At 41.8% G+C, this 13,382-nt stretch overlaps 1 protein-coding gene across 1 annotated transcript in view; it reads right to left on the reverse strand.

The window, feature by feature from the left end:
• Positions 1-13,382, reverse strand: part of LOC115464762 (triadin-like) — a 248,485-nt gene that overhangs the window by 199,401 nt on the left and 35,702 nt on the right. The window contains exons 12-13 of the mRNA XM_030195115.1: positions 10,906-11,088; positions 4,759-4,818 (exon numbers count right to left, since the gene is read on the reverse strand). Coding sequence (XP_030050975.1) covers positions 4,759-4,818; positions 10,906-11,088 — 243 coding nt within the window. The remainder of the gene's footprint in view (positions 1-4,758; positions 4,819-10,905; positions 11,089-13,382) is intronic.

The following is a 13,382-nucleotide window of genomic DNA, read 5'->3' on the forward strand; positions in this document are numbered from 1 at the left end:
CTATTGTTTAGAAATACAGTTGCCTCATGTGACTACAAGACTGTGAAGAGATAACAAAAGGCTTAACATCAGAGATTTTCCTGTCCTTCCTCTGTTGGCATTTAAAATTTTGTCAGTCATAGCCTGTACTTGGAAAAGCCTAATTCTGCCCCATGGATACTTATTAGAATAGGAGGCTTTGTATATAGCGGGGTACCCCTAGAGACAAGTGACTAGGCAATGGGCCATCTAACTCTCTCCCAGTTCAATAAGTATATATAAAGCATTCATGGGATACACACAGGACAGTGGAGATGTCGAGCAAAGAAAGAGAATGACAGAGAGAAAAAGAGAAAGAGAGAGAGGGACATGACAGAGGAAACATTGACACATACACTTGTATACCTCATAAATATCCATTTTTCCTTCCATATGCATTTCTAAGCAATAGTTTTTCTAAAGTAAAAGGACATTACTCTCACTGACACAGTATAGCAGAGACTACTGTAAGTGTCAGTGGCGTAGCTATGTGGGGCCACGGGGGCTTGGGCCCCCGTAGATTTGGCCCTGCCCCCCTGCCACCAACCCGCCAACCCTCTCCTGCCGCCGCCACCGTCGCCGTCGGGTACCTTTACTGACGAGGGCCCCCAACCCCCACCAGCTGAAGTCCCCTTCTCCAGCGCGGCTGTGTTGCTGATCTGCAAGCAAGGCTTCTGTTTCTGTGAGTCTGACGTCCGTACAACATATAACGTGCAGGACATCAGACTCACAGAAACAGAAGCCTTGATTGCAGATCAGCAATGTGGCCGCACCGGAGAAGAAGACTTCGGCTGGTGGGGGTTGGGGACCCCCGCCAGCAAAGGTACCTGATGGTGACAGCGGCGGGAAGGGGGGGTCGAAAGGGTTGACGCGGGGGGGATCAAAGGTGGTGGTGGTGGCGGTGGGGGGGGGGAGTCGGCGGCACCGCGGGGGGCTAAAATGTGCCCCCTCATCTCGGGCTCTGGAACCCCCTCCCGCCGAAGTCTGGCTACGCCTCTGGTAAGTGTTCAAAGATTTGAGGCTGAAGAGTATTTTGAGTCTCAAAAGCATGCTAACTGGATAACACAGTGTTAATGTGGGAGCACTTAGCGACTTCTAGCAGTGTTCTTGTCGACATTTTGTCCTTAAATGCAGCTTGACCCCCCTAATGGTAATACCATGACTACCACCAGGAGTTCCCAGCACAATTTTGAACCAGAAGCTGGCAGGGGAAAGACTGACTGAGGATCCCTGCTGAAACCTTTAGAAGTCAGGGATTTGGAGAGATAAACCAAGAGGGGGCCTATGGGAAGTTCAGAATACTCAAGGGTAGTCTTTACAGAAAATAGGGGCTGTTTGGGGAAGGGTTGCTTCCAATGCGAGTATCTTCAGGGTGGAGAGAGGAAACAGGGTTTGATTTAGCACCTTTAAAATGCTTCCCAAGAGCATTGGGCCAAGGGTTAGGGAAACCAAAACTCTCAGGCAGGAAAAATTACTCCATCTTGCAGATGATGTTATAGTTCCTGGAATAACTTAACTTGCAATGCTCATCACAAGCAGCATCATTTGATTTACATATTAATGAAGTGTTTCACATGCATTGCATTCTTTTTATATCATTATGTATCCTGTAACAATTTAAACTAATGTGCATTACAGTAATACCATATTCATTACTGCCATTTAAAGCATGTTAAGGGGCAAATAACATGAGTTATTTTTATAATGCACCTTAATAATTACCCGTCTTAATTTATCTAGAGCTAACATTGTTTCTGTTGCATGCAATACCACTCATCTTCAAACCAGATGAACCCAGATGAGATTTAGGGGAACATATTAATCCCAGTTGCCCACTCTCTGCCACCTCTGACACACCCCTTCTGCACTAAAAATAAAAATATTATTTAGTGTGTGGATTTTACGTGCAGATTAAAAATTTACTGCGGTAAGTGGACTTACTAAAACAGCCCGTTTGTCACTAATGTTCTCAAGATCACTCTTCCTACTTACTTGGCTAAATGCTGAAAAAGTAAAACTGATAATAAACATAGACATTGCATTGTAACCTAATTGTGAATCAGATAAAATGCTAAAGTTATCAGTTCCTGGTATAGCAGAAAATATAATACATATGTAGTTCCTTTTATAGACCCAGGGAAGTAGTATATAAACTTCATATATAAAATCATTTATACACACATGGAGGTGAGGAGCAATTTTACAACATGGCACCTATAAAAATTTTCAAAGACATGCCTATTATATTTACTATTTTATAGGTACTTGGATGAATTTATAAAACAGGCTGGTACCATAATCAATAGCCTACAAATGTTCTCACAATTTGAAGTTGTTTTGAATCAGGTAGAAATGCGTGCATGTTCTCTATGCATGTAAACACATGTTTTACAAAATGCACGCATCCACCACAGCTCAACCTCGGCTTAGGCACAGGTCACAGAAAAGTATATGTTCTTGTTGGGACATGAATTTGTATGCATGTATGTACTCACACAATTTTATAAGAGCCATTTTCTATGTGCAAAACATGCTTTACACTGCAAGACACTGCTTTATAATGTTACCCCTCCAAGAGGCCAATATTTAATGAGGCTGTGAGCAATGAAGTTATACAGACACTCCCCTCCCCCCCCCCCCCCCCCCCCCCCCGATATTCAAAGCTATTTAAAAGGCCAGACATGGCCACTGACTGGTTAAATATCACATCGGTGCCTAACAGCTAATATTTAATGAAAGATAACTGGTTATCTCCACTGAATATTGCCAGTCAGCGCTTAGCACATAACCAGCTACATCGTGCGACTTATCCAGTTATCCAACGATATTCAGCACCTAACTGGCTAAGTTTAGCAGTCAAATAGGACCGCATAGATAGCTGTCCTTTCTTTAACCACCCAAAAGTTAACTAGAAATGGCCTAGCATTGATTATCCAGGTTTAACATTGGCAGCAGACAGCAAAACCGCTGCCCACCAGCAGCTGAGTATCAGGCCCATAACTTTAAACCCACTATTGAGTAGGACGTACGCAGATAATTCTTCTGAACATATCCATTTAAAGTTCTCCAGATAAATTTAGGGCAGCCTTTTGTGTGCATCAATTTGTCCACCTCACTTTGAGGCCCTTTTACTAAGCTAGATTAAAAAGTGGCCTTAGCGCATGCTTACATGGGTCATTTCCCTTGCGCTAAGGCCATTTTTACCACGTGGGTAAAATGGATGATTTTTCTATTTCCAGCATTAACGGCCATGCGCTAAGTTTCCCATTAGCACTTAAGAGTTTACTGACACCTATTTGTATGCGGTGAGGACTCATGCACTAACCATGCGTTAATCAGTACGCGGCAATGTAGCTGAGCTAACCGATTAGCACAGAACATGCCTACTCTCTGTCCCAACCCACCCGAACACAAAAAAATAAGTTTTATTTTTTAGCATATGTATAGAGTGTACACATGGAAAACTTACCGTGGGGTATCTGAACATGCCTCACGGTATTCCCTTTTTTGTTACGGTAAGTACACATTTATGCTTACTGCAGCTTAGCAAAAGGGCCTTAAAGTTTGGTGTTCTGCAGGACTGCCTTCAAATCCACCTCTTTGTAGGGTGCTTTTACTAAGGTACGCTGAAAAATGGCCTGCGGTAGTGTAGGTGCGGGTTTTGGGCACGCGCACATCCATTTTTCAGCACGCCTGTAATAAAAATGCCTTTTTAAAATTTTTGCCGAAAATAGACGTACGACAAAATAAAAATTGGTGCACATCCATTTCGGGTCTGAGACCTTACCGCCACCCGTTCACTTAGCGGTAAGGTCTTATGCGTTAACTAAGTGGTAACGATCTACACATGTAGAATGCCAATTGACATGCGTAGCTGATGTCTGTCAGAAAATAAAAATTATTTTTTGGACGCACGTAGCGGACACACATCCAAAATGAAATTACCCCCAGGCCACGCGGCAGCCGGGCGGTAACTCCAAATTGATGTGCATTGAGCACACGTGCGCCTATGCGGCTTAGTAAAAGGACCTCTGTATCTGGCTAAATTTTGCCTGACCAGTGAACAGTGGGGAGTTTTCTATATTGTTTTGCTATGGCTAATTCCAAAAGTTAACTGGTCAAGTACTTTGAATATGTACTCCCTTAGATCTGTGTCAAACCCCAGATGTCAGAAGGAGATCCAAAATAATGAAGTGATTTACATAACAAAAAATGTGTATTAGCTATTCTTTCCTGTCATGAAACAGAGAGGCTCCAGCACCTGAGGTTTAAGGTGTGTGCTAAGAAACATATGTAAATGAAGACAGGGAGTTTTCCTCGCTAGAAATTATAATTTGCTCAACAGTTTTCTCAATTATGATTCATGCAACTATAGAATAAGAAAATAAAAGCTTTCCCGACGTAGGTCTTCATTCCACAAAATTTAGAGATAAACATGAAATCATTATGAATAAAGCTCCAGCAACCAAATCAAATATTGCCTGAGCGTGGCACAATATATTTTTCATATCTTGGGGGGGGGGGGGGGGGGGGGGAAAGTACCACAGACTGAATATCTCTGAAGATTTGAGAATTCGCCTGCAGATTTTGCAGAATTAAGACCAAAGATGTTAATTCTTTTTTTTATGATAGCTCCATTGCAGTTTTCTTAAACATACACACATATTAGTACATGATCAAGCAGAATCTCTCCAAAGATCAAGCCTTATTAAAAGGGAATGGAAGAATTTTGGAAAATACCTGAATAAAAATCCCCTTGTGCATACATGTCAATCACATAGCGACAGAATTGATACTGATCTGACAGCAGAAAGGAAAAAAACAATGAAGAAAATGAATAGAAACAAATGTGTTTAAGGTACAGAAGAAAAATATAAATGTTATTTAGCGTGGGTTGTGTTATTTTACATTAATATGCATAGTCAGGACATTGGAAACAAGAATGAATATATTTCAACATGTTTTCATTGCTAAAGATTCATTTGGAGTAAATGTACCCTTTTAAAAATGAAACAAAGATTTAAGATTGAAGCCCATATACATTACTACAGTCAATCAACTAGCCAATTAGCTAAGACACTAGACAAAAATGAATTTGGAAATGTCTGCTGCCCTAAGGGGCCCTTTTACAAAGGTGCGCTGAAAAATGGCCTGCGGTAGTGTAGATGCGTGTTTTGGATGTGCACAGAATCATTTTTTAAAATTTTTGCCGAAAATAGATGTGCGGCAAAATGAAAATTGCCGCACATCCATTTTGGGTCTGAGACCTTACCGCCAGCGTGGTAAGAGTAGTAAAGTTTCACACAGTAACTGGGCGGTAATGACCTACGTGCATCAAATGCCACTTGGTGTGCGTCCAATACACACGTCCAAAAAAATAATTATTTCAGACGCTCATATCGGACGCACGCCAAAAATGAAATTGCTGCAAGAGCCACACAGTAGCCAGGCGATAACTCCATGTTGGCATGCATTGGGCGCACATAGACGCTTACACAGCTTAGTAAAGGGGCCCCTAAATTGCTCTACATAGCAATCCTTATTTTTAAAACAATTACTAATGCAAAATATTTGTAATTGTAATTGTACAATTCAACATATTAAACATTATTTTTCAAAGCATGGTACTTCTTAGTAGATTATTTGGGCACATGCCCCCAGATTCTATATAGCGTGCCTAGAGATCTGTGCCAAAATCCAAGAAGATTCTATAATATTATATGTAACTTAATTGGCATAATAACCTAATCAGCACTGATATTACTAATACTACTACTTAACATTTCTAAAGCGCTACTAGGGTTACGCAGCGCTGTATAATTTAACTTGGAAAGACAGTCCCTGCTCGAAGAGCTTACAATCAGCACTTAACAAGCAATAATGAGCATTAATTGGCACTAATTAGAATTTACACACACAACTCACTAACCGCCTTATTTTCGAAAGAGAAAGACGCCCATATTTCAACCCAAATCGGGAGATGGGTGTCTTTCTCCTGTGGTCACCCAAATCGGTATAATCGAAAGCCGATTTTGGGCGTCTTCAACTGCAATCTGTCACGGAAACAGCCAAAGTTGGCGGGGGCGTGTCGGAGGCGTGGTGAAGGCAGGACTGGGGCGTGTTTATCGGCCGAGGAGAGATGGCCGTCCTCGGCCGATAATCGAAAAAAGAAAGGTGCAATTTTTTTTCACGAACAATTCCCAAAAAAGTGCCCTAAATGACCAGATGACCACCGGAGGGAATCGGGGATGACAACCCCTGAATGCACCAGTGGCCACTAACACCCTCCCACCCAAAAAAAAAAAAAAACTTTAAAACTTTTTTTTTCCAGCCTGTATGCCAGCCTGAAAATGTCATACCCAGCTCCATCACAGCAGTATGCAGGTCCCTGGAGCAGTTGTTAGTGGGTGCAGTGGACTTCAGCCAGGTGGACCCAGGCCCATCTCCCCCTACCTGGTAAATGGGAGCCCTCCAAACTGCACCCAAAACCCACTGTACCCACATCTAGGTGCCCCCCTTCAGCCATAAGTGCTATGGTAATGGTGTAGAGTTGTGGGGAGTGGGTTTTGGGGGGGGATTTGCGGGGCTCAGCACCCAAGGGAAGGGAGCTATGGACTTCAGAGGTAGTTAACTTTTTTTTTAATTGTTACAAGTGCCCCCTAGGGTGCCCGATTGGTGTCCTGGCATGTGAGGGGGACCAGTGCACTACGAATCCTGGCCCCTCCCACAACCCAATGCCTTGGATTTGTTTGTTTTTGAGTTGGGCGCCTTCGGGTTCCATTATCGCTGAAAAACAAAAACGCCCAGCTCAAATCCGCACAAATCCAATGCATTTGGCTGGCACAAACCGTATTATCGGAAAAAAGAGGGACGCCCATTTTTTTCCAAAATACGGTTTGTCCCGCCCCTTCACGTACCCGTTCTCGGAGATAGATGCCCATGGAGAAAGGCGTTCGCGTTCGATTATGCCCCTCCACGTGTATTCTGTAACACAGTGCACCTAATTTCTAATGTATGCAAGTGAAAATGGGCGTGTTATGGGTGGGAAAATGGGCATTTCATGGGCTTTCCGAAATTTACACACCTAGTTATAGAATATGGCCCAGTGCACTTAAATCTGCATGCAGGGTTTTACACCAGGTGTTCATTAGTGTAAATGGAGACCCATAGTTTTAAGCACTGATATATTGACTAAGCATATTCTATATTCCATGCCAATATCTAGGCACCGATTATAGAATACGCTTAGTTCGCACTGATTTAGGCAGCATTTATAGAATCTCCTTCATGGGAACCAATATTCAGCGGGTGGTGGGTTGCCAGCTAGATTAGCCCCCGATATTTAGTGCCAGGCCATGTCCGGGCACCGGAACTGAATATCCAATGCTAATGTCAGTGGGACTGGCCGCTGGAGCTTATGCAGGACCTGGCCAATACCCATCCAGGGCCCACATAAAATATTTACATGGGTCCCAGCTGAATATCTGCTGGAACTCGCATAACTTATTTTTGTTCTGCAATATTCATGATTCCACTCCTACCGCCCAATGCAGCCACCTCTTCCCATTCACCCTTTTCCAAGTCTGCAAAAGTATGTATCCCCATTCCCCCTCCTTCCTGACATGTCCCTCCAATACCCCTCCCCCCCCTGAACCTATGTGATATCCATGGTGGTGATGGAGACAGGATCGAAACCCACTCGCTCCTGCCTCTTGTGGCTGCCTTCACAAAATGGCTGCTGTAACTTTTCTTTTGGCAGCCTCAAGAAGCAGAAGCAAGTGGCCTTCACTCCGGACCCCACTGGCCCCACTGGAACACCATGAATGTTAGGTATTTATTTATTTATTTATTTGTTACATTTGTATCCCACATTTTCCCACCTATTTGCAGGCTCAATGTGGCTTATATAGTACCGTAAAGGCGTTCGCCAAGTCCAGTAGAGAAACAAATACATGGTGATGTTGTGGTCGATTAAGGTTCAGGCACAATGGGGATCGAAGAGAGGAGAGGTTATATAGAGTCCATTACGAGCTTTGGTTTTGCTGTGTTGCAGAGTGTAGGCATTTATTTTGGGTCGGTAGGGTATGCCTTTTTGAACAGGTTGGTTTTTAGTGATTTCCTGAAGTTTAGATGGTTGTAGGTTGTTTTCATAGCTTTTGGCAGTGAATTCCACAGGTAGGCTGGAGATGGGGGCTGTCAGCTTTAGAGCTGTCCTAAATTGTCCGGGTTAGCTATGCACACTGTTTCCTCTAAGTTGAACAAGAGTCAGGTGTACAACTGCACTGCTGCCAGTAAGGGGAGGTGCTTCAATATTGTACTTTCAGTCACTAGGGACAGACAGGTTCCCTGGAGTTCTGAAGAGTTTGTCTCTCCCTTATTATTGACAATGTGATTGTGAAACAGCAACCCTCACTGGCATCCCAGCAGTGATCCTGTGTGGTCAGAGACAATATTGAGCAGCATTGCTTGGTTTAGTGCCACTGAATATCAGTGGATGGGCGGCTCAAAGTGACTTAAGTGGGCAGAAGTCCCTCCTGCTACTTAAATTGCTTTGAATAACAGGCAGATGATATTTTACCATTGAAAAAAAAATCCAATGCCACAATCTACAGGTTTGTGGATGTGTGTAAGGTCCATAGCAGTTAAGTATGCACACTGTTTTCAATAATCTGTCAAATGCAGATATAACTTTGTGTAGAAACTTTCCCTAGGCAACAAAGAAAACATACACTCCTACGTTTTCTTTGCTTTATTTTCTATTCCATAATTAATTATGAAAGTAAGAGAAAATGTACAGCTGGCCGAAAATGGAAACAATTTTACCTTGCTGCATGCCTGATATCTTGTTTCCAGCTTGTACTTGGGTTCCTCTTATAGATATAACTATGGTAACCCTGGCTAGGTTTAAAAAACAAATCAGTAATTTCTTTCTATACGTCCTCAAACTCCGTAAAATGTGTGGGCTGAATTTCAGTGACAATTCTGAAGTAAAATGCTGAAATCTGATTTTCCAAGCTTGGCAAATATTCTTGAAATTCAGTTCCAAAATTCAATTCATTAACGTTGTCATGAACTTATTAAAAATTGGGAGAGAAACAGAAAGCAAGAAAAGATTTTGTTTGAATATGCACCAGAATTCAAAAGTCTAGCCTTTCATCTGCATCTTACCCTGTGATGTGTCCAAACCTTATCCTTATCGCAATAGGGGTTCATTAACTAAGGGGCCCTTTTACTAAAGTGCATTAGGCACTTAGGACTAAATTCTGTAAATGGTGTCCAAATTCGGCACACTGCTCTATAAATGATGCTCCGAGTTGGGGGCCGTTCATAGAATAGCACTTAGGGCCCAAATTATTTATTTATTTATTTGTTGCATTTGTACCTCACATTTTCCCACCTATTTGCAGGCTCAATGTGGCTTACATAGTACCGTGAAGTGTTAGCCACCTCCGGTGATGAAACAAATACAGAGTGATGTTATAGAGAATGAGATATATGTGTTACAGACACAATAGAGAATCAAGAGAAGAAGAGTTATATAATGTTCATTGCAAGTTTTAGTTTCGTTGTGTTGCTGAGTTCAGGCACTTAAGTTGGATCAGTAGGGTGTGCCTTCTCGAACCTATATAGGTGCCTAAAATTAATGCTCGCTAAGCAATTACACCTAAGTATACTAAATACTGTGTGTAAATCTATGCGCAATACTTAGAATACGCTTAGGCGTAGTGAATACGACTGATCTACACATGTCCATTTACGCCAATGAAAAGCTGGTGTAAATCCCTGCACGTAGATTTACGCATACTGGCCCATATTTTATAACAACGTGCGTAGATTTTGGAATGTCCACAACATGCTCATGTCAATGCCCCCTAACCATGTCCTTTTTTTGCCTGTGCACGTTAGAATTTTGGGGCAGTAAATGACAGAATATGCTTAGCAATGTATGCTCGTAAAGTCTCATTTTTGCTAATTAATGCTTCTTATTGCTTGTTAAGAGCAGTTAACAACACTTAATAGTTGTTAAACAATCTATGCGTGTAGTTATAAAATACAGCATGTATCTCTAAGCACGCTATGTAGAATCTGGGGCCTAATTTTTGGTGTGCCCATTTATACCACCTGACACTTGATATAAATCCTTGCACCTAAATTAGGCTTGGATCTAGCAAATTCTATGACACTGTGTGCAAATTCAAGGAACACCCATGATCCGCCCATGCCCCTCTCATGGCCATGCCCCCTTTTCAGATCCACGCAGAAATATTTACACATGCATCTTTATAGAATCCTGACTAGGAAGATGTGCGTGTAAATTCGAATTGTTGCCAAGTAGCACCAATAATTGTTTGTTAGCGCCCAATTGGTGCTAATCGGCTCGTACAATTAAATTGTATGTGCAAATTGAGCATGCACCCAAACTTTGCATGCGCAATTTTGAATGCCATTATATAGTGTTTGGGGAATTAGCATGCCAATTGGCATGCGTTGGCTGCCGCCGCACAAATGTGATGACTACTTTTGAACAATTTTTAGAATTAGCATATGCTAATTCATTCATTAACGGCATTTTATGTTAAGAGGTGTAACAAGGAGGGGCATGGGCAAAAAATGGGTATGGAGAGTATATTGTCTTTATATGTGGATTGACTAATAAATGGTGGGAACATCTATCACTGATCTGCTCTTCTTTTCTTCCATCTTGGAGTTTGCGGATCATCTGCCCTGAAATGTACTCCAATGAATCTTTAGCCATGAAGACCCAGTTTCACCTTACACTATTAGCTTCATTTTTCTTAAATATTTCAGGTTTGAGCTTTGGTCTTTTCCACCTTTGACATCACTAGTTTTACAATCTTCTTTAGCATCTTTCTGGTATGTGTTTACCTTTCTCTTCTGTCCATGACACATTAGTTACTGGTTTACTCTCCTGTACTTTAGGGATGATCTTTGCTTTTCCCACTTCCTTTGCATCTGTTTTCTTGACTCTTTCTGTTGTTGTTTCCAGTTTACTCCTTTGAACTTTTATTTTTGCCTTTTGTTCTGCTTCAGAGATTTTAATTTTCTCTTCTGTAAATTAAAAAAAAAAAGAACCGACAGATAAGTAGGCACAAAACTGTATTTAAACTGTCACTCCTAAGGGGGCTATGTAATAAAGTTTAGCGAGTGCTTAAAAAAGCATGGGTTAAGAAGGCATTAATGTGCATGCTAAGCAGATTTTCCACTACCATATATTTAATATCTACTCACCAAAGCCAAAAGCTGAACACCTGCCTCAAACCAGTTGTAAGATTTTGACAGTGTATGCTATTAAAAAGGGCTGAGCTAGTAGCAAGCATTTTACAGGCCCCAACATGATGGATACAGTAGCTTACTGTCTCTAGAAAGGAGCCATGCTACATTTTACAAACAAATAGCAGATAGAATCTCCTTATATTAAAAAAAAAGTAACTAAGGAGAATCCCTTTTTGGCCTCCAGATACAATTAAAGTGATGCTGAACATGAAGAATTAATTTCTTGATACTCAGCCTCACTCTGGCCAGCCATTGTTAGAGCAGCAGGATTCAACCTTCTGTTTACAGAAAAGCAGTCTTTGATGTGCTCCTGCTATTTAACCACTGTGTAGGATAACAGTGTGAAGACCCTTAATGTTTTACTGTGCACACATTTAGGAAATCATTTTAGAAAGTTTGAATGGTTTTACATGTCTAAATGGTGATATTTGGAGTGGAAAAGCCCCACAGCTGAAAACAGTGATTTTAGAAAGTCATTACTTACCTGTTCAATAGCTGCGCAGTTTGGAAGGAGCAGCATTTGGACAGGGCTAGAAAACTATGCACGTAGTTCAAATTTTGCAATGGCAATAAAGGTATACTTAAAAAAATATATATGAATTTACACCTGTCCAAGGCATGTGCAAGTATTACCGCACGGTTAATGTGTGAGACCTTACCGCTAAGTGAATGGGTGGCAGTAAGGTCTCAGGCCCAAAATGGATGTGCACCAATTTTCAATTGGTAACTTCTCATTTGGACCTAAGGTTTGCAGCAGTGGCTGAGGCAATAACTGTGCCTACCTCACTGGTGTTCAATCTTCCTCCAAAATGTCTTTCAATTTTTTTAATTTGCTGATTCTGAATGCCCACTTTTCTAAACTTGGGCACTTACATGTGCAGGTACCTTGATATACACATATTGAGGTCCTTTCACTAAAGTGCATTCGATTTTCCAGTTTCCAAAAATGACTGTTCAGTAGCTGCAAATCAAACACAGCAGCTATTGGGCACATACCCAGCATATTTTCATTTGAGGTTGTGCGTTAACATTAGTTGCGTTAACACATGTTAATCAGGTTGCAGACAGTGTGCTGGCACTTACCCCCAGATTCTATAAAGGCTGCCCCAATTTGCATGCCAAAATTTGGGCATGATCCTGAGATGTGTATGCAAGTTAATTGGTTAACGAGCCAATAAGCATCAATAATTGGCTGTTAATAATCAATTATTGATATTAATTGACACCAATTAGGATTTGCACTTGTATCTGGCTGTGCACTACTCTATAACAATAGGTGCCCAAATCTCATAGGACCCCTTTTACCAAGCTGTGGCAAAAGGGGCCGAGGCCCCCTTTTACCAAAGTCTCGCGTTCGTACAGGAAATGGCTGGGCAGCAAGTAAAGAACTTGATGCATGGCCATTTCGGGGGGGAGCACTTACCACCACCCACTGAGGTGGTGGTAAGGGCTCTTGTGTTATTTTGGCGGTAACTGGGCAGCGTGCGGCACTGCCCAATTACTGCCGAGTACACTCCGGCACTACAAAAATAAATAAATTTTTATAGTACCAGAAATGATGACACGCTAGGGGTGGGAAGTACCGTTAGTCTACTGTGGTAGCCTGACGGTAATTCCTATATAGCAAGCGGTAAGTCTGGCACCCAAATGTGGGCATGAGAATCGGTGCTCAGTGCAATTCTATAAAGGACATTCAGCCCAGAGCAACATTTATAGAATAGCGTTGAGCAACGATTTTTTCCTGTGCCAATTTTGGAGCATCATTTATTAATCTGGCCCTTAGTGCCTCCTATTTAGGAGGTGGTAAGTAGTCCAGCGCTGTCAGTTACCACATGGTAAGTGCAGCACACTAATTGCTGTACACTTTACACACCAATTCCCTACCCATGTCCCACCTAGTTCCACCCTCTAACAGAAAATTCCCTTAACGTCTGACTTGGCACATGGTAACCTTAAAAATTCATGTTAACAGCCTAACACACTTTAGTAAAAGGGCCCCATAGGTTCCAAAATCGGTACTTATACCAGTAAAATGGTCATTTTACACTGACCTATATTAATAGAGTGGA

The sequence above is a fragment of the Microcaecilia unicolor genome, chromosome 3 (assembly GCF_901765095.1).
Source record: "Microcaecilia unicolor chromosome 3, aMicUni1.1, whole genome shotgun sequence".
In the NCBI taxonomy this organism is placed as follows: Eukaryota; Metazoa; Chordata; class Amphibia; order Gymnophiona; family Siphonopidae; genus Microcaecilia; species Microcaecilia unicolor.